Source organism: Eimeria mitis, genomic scaffold (assembly GCF_000499745.2).
Source record: "Eimeria mitis Houghton genomic scaffold, Emh_scaff6133, whole genome shotgun sequence".
NCBI lineage: Eukaryota > Apicomplexa > Conoidasida > Eucoccidiorida > Eimeriidae > Eimeria > Eimeria mitis.
The window spans coordinates 1-3,011 of NW_024015675.1; the positions used below are offsets into that span (position 1 = coordinate 1).

The 3,011-nt window shown below is 51.2% G+C and overlaps 1 protein-coding gene across 1 annotated transcript; it reads left to right on the forward strand.

Moving 5' to 3' along the window:
• Positions 1-1,112: 1,112 nt before the first annotated feature.
• EMH_0086140 (uncharacterized protein) lies at positions 1,113-2,416 on the forward strand (the record flags this gene model as incomplete). Its single annotated transcript, XM_038022886.1, is given in 3 exon segments — positions 1,113-1,611; positions 1,710-1,733; positions 1,737-2,416. Coding segments are annotated over 3 exon segments (1,203 nt in total).
• Between the last annotated feature and the right edge of the window lie 595 nt (positions 2,417-3,011).

Sequence of the window (3,011 nt, forward strand, 5' to 3'; positions counted from 1 at the left end):
GGAAGGCATCTCAAGTAAATTTGGAACAGTTTTAGTCCTGTACGCAGAGCCAAGGCCTACCGCAGTCGCTGTGGATTATCCTGTTGCTGTAGAATGGCTAACCGCGTATTTAGTGCCGCAATCCAAGCATCTTGTGCCAAGGTGTATGTGTTGCATCTAATGACGAAGCTAATCGCAAACGAAAACCACTATGCTACTATACGAAGTCCATCGCTTCACACAGTCCCTGGTTTGCTCAAAGATGCAGCCCGGGCACTGCGAGACTGTGATTTGCCTTCGGGGCAAGAAGTGTGCATGCCGGCTGGGGTTATAATTAAGGATGTAATCGTATTCTTGACGACTTCTTTAATTAGCATGTTGAAAAAATGCAGTTTGTACTTATTTTGTGAGCAATGTAATTGTAGAACATGACCATCTCGTTACTGCGACATGATGGGGCTTCGATCAGTGAACACACCCGGGACCAGTGTGCCCACTGGTCTCTCACCTGCATCATTTTCTTTGCTTTCTTCTTCGACTGACGTTGAGTTGTCAATTTACTTTACTTGAACTAATTATTTAATTTAAACGAGTAAGAATTGGACAATAATTCACAGGAAGAAACAATAAAACCCCACAATCGAGCAATCGGATCCCTGGTCAAGGTTCCCCCCATTATTCTTCGGCGGGAGGGTTCCTCTCGTCCGTTGTATTTGCATCCATCTTCATCTTTTTCAACTTTATTTCGTCCGTTGAACTTATACTCCTTGGGTCTTGCCCTCAATAAGAAACTCCCGTCGGTTGCCGCATGCTGTGCGTTGCCATCCCTGGTGGCGGCCTGCGCTTTGGGTATGGGTGTTGTGTTGGCGTTTCCTGTGCATGACATTTTGTTGAAATACCCCAAATGATCAATATTAGTTTGTCTTATTTGTAGTAACAGCTGCAAACAGGTCCGGCTGCTGCAGATCACCTGAGCGCGGCCTTTGCTGAACCGCAGTGGCATTGAGCGCACTTCGGGGTTTGCTCGGAGCTACTTTTCTTTTATCCTTTGATTTTATTGGGGAATGAATTCCCCGTGACCCCGCGCCTCTGGAGCCCAGAGTTTCCGGTTTCTTCGTGAGCTTTCGAGAGCGATGAGGCGCCTGGCAGTCTGCTTTTTGGCGCTCCTCTGCTGTCTTTTGCACTTTCAATACTCCTCCGGCTCAGCTGCAACGCAACGCGAACTGGAGAAACAGAATGAAGCGAGTGTGCTAGCGGAGAAGGGGACGAATTCCTCGGAAGCAGCTGTGGATCTGCCCGCGGTGGACGCTGCAGCAGGAGCAACGGAGAAGACTCAAGTTATAGACGGCGGAACGAAATTAGTTAGAGATGCGCAAAATGCGTCAGATGGCATCAGCAGCAGCAAAGAAATAACCCTGGGGCAGCATGCCCAGGACACTGTGGGGCACGCCCCAGATGCCTCCTATGCGCCACCACGGAATATTGAGAACCATCCAGGTGGCGCGCCAGAAGCATTATCAGCTAGTGCAGCAGAAGTTGATGGAGCAGCAGGTATTGCAACATCAGGGCAATCCCCTTCCTCCGAAGGAGCAGCTCCAGCTCCAGCATCGCCTCCTTTTCCTCCTTCAGGGGGTGCGGCTCAGGTAGCAAATGGAACATCAACCAGCAGGTCTGATGGTCCCAAGAGGCCTCAGCAGCATGTAAAGCGGCATGACGGGCTGTTGCTGAAGGCCGCATTGTTGTTGGGGGGTGGCTCNGGCCTCAGCAGCATGTAAAGCGGCATGACGGGCTGTTGCTGAAGGCCGCATTGTTGTTGGGGGGTGGCTCCGGAGGTTCCGTTGGCACTGGAGAAGGCAGGGCCCCTGGGGACGCAACGGCGTCAGCAAGGGAAGCAGAAGGAAGCATGGCAGCACAACGCGCCAAGGCCCCACTTACTTGTGATGATTTACCTTGCGGAGAGGGACAACTGATGTGCTATGGGCCGATCAGAGGCCGCTTCGTGTGCACTTGCAGGCTGGGCTTTGAGCTGCATCGCTGGGGCAGGCAGGCGGTGTGCGTGGACCCCCGCAGCAGCAGCAGCAACGGCGGCGTAAGTAGAAGCAGCCGCAGGAGTAGTGCTGGGACCAGCAGGGTGCAGGGAGCGGTGGGGAACTCCAAAGAAAGCAAATGGACGATCGTGTGGGCTGTAGTGGGGGCAGTTGTTGGCGTTTTGCTGCTAGGGCTGCTGGCGTGGGGTGCTCTGTCTTGGCACAGAAGGAGGAAGGACCCAGTCTCTAGAAGCGTGCAGGAGGAGTTTTCTTCTTTGTTAGATGACCAGTCAAGCACCAAGAGCTTTGGTTTGCGTAGAGGCAACAGAAGCCGAAGGCAAGAAGAAGAAGAATCATTGGAATCCGAGGCAGGAGAGCCAGAAGAAACAGGAAAGCAAATCAGTGTTTAAGGGAAATAAAACAAACTGATGGTGCGCTGGTTAGGGCGTCTCGGGCTGGCACTGGCTTTGGGGGGGTGGATCTGCATNAAAACAAACTGATGGTGCGCTGGTTAGGGCGTCTCGGGCTGGCACTGGCTTTGGGGGGGTGGATCTGCATGTTCCAGATGCACATGTGTATATATGCATTATGCATACGCTTGTGTATGCATATGCGTATATTTATGCTACTATTATTATTACGTATTATGTATGTGATACGTGTATGGTGTATTGTTCGTGTGTAGTATATATTTGCGTGAGCACATGTGCATGCATATGCGCTGCATGCGTATGGATGGCAGGCACAACAAGTCTGTTCTTCCTTATGTTTGCTGAGTGCATTTTTTCTGTTGGCTTTCACATATACAACAGGTATATGTATTGTTATGCGTGCATGAGACGTCTAGAGAGGAAAACCTGCGGTGTATCGATGTGGAGGCAGGACTTGGCAGGTGTGTTTTGCTGTTTTCATTCGATCGATCGGTGTTCGTGTTCTTGGGGTATACGCACGCAGTATATTGGGGAAGCGGTTTGCTTCGTTCTGGTTTTGCTGCTGACGCGCTGC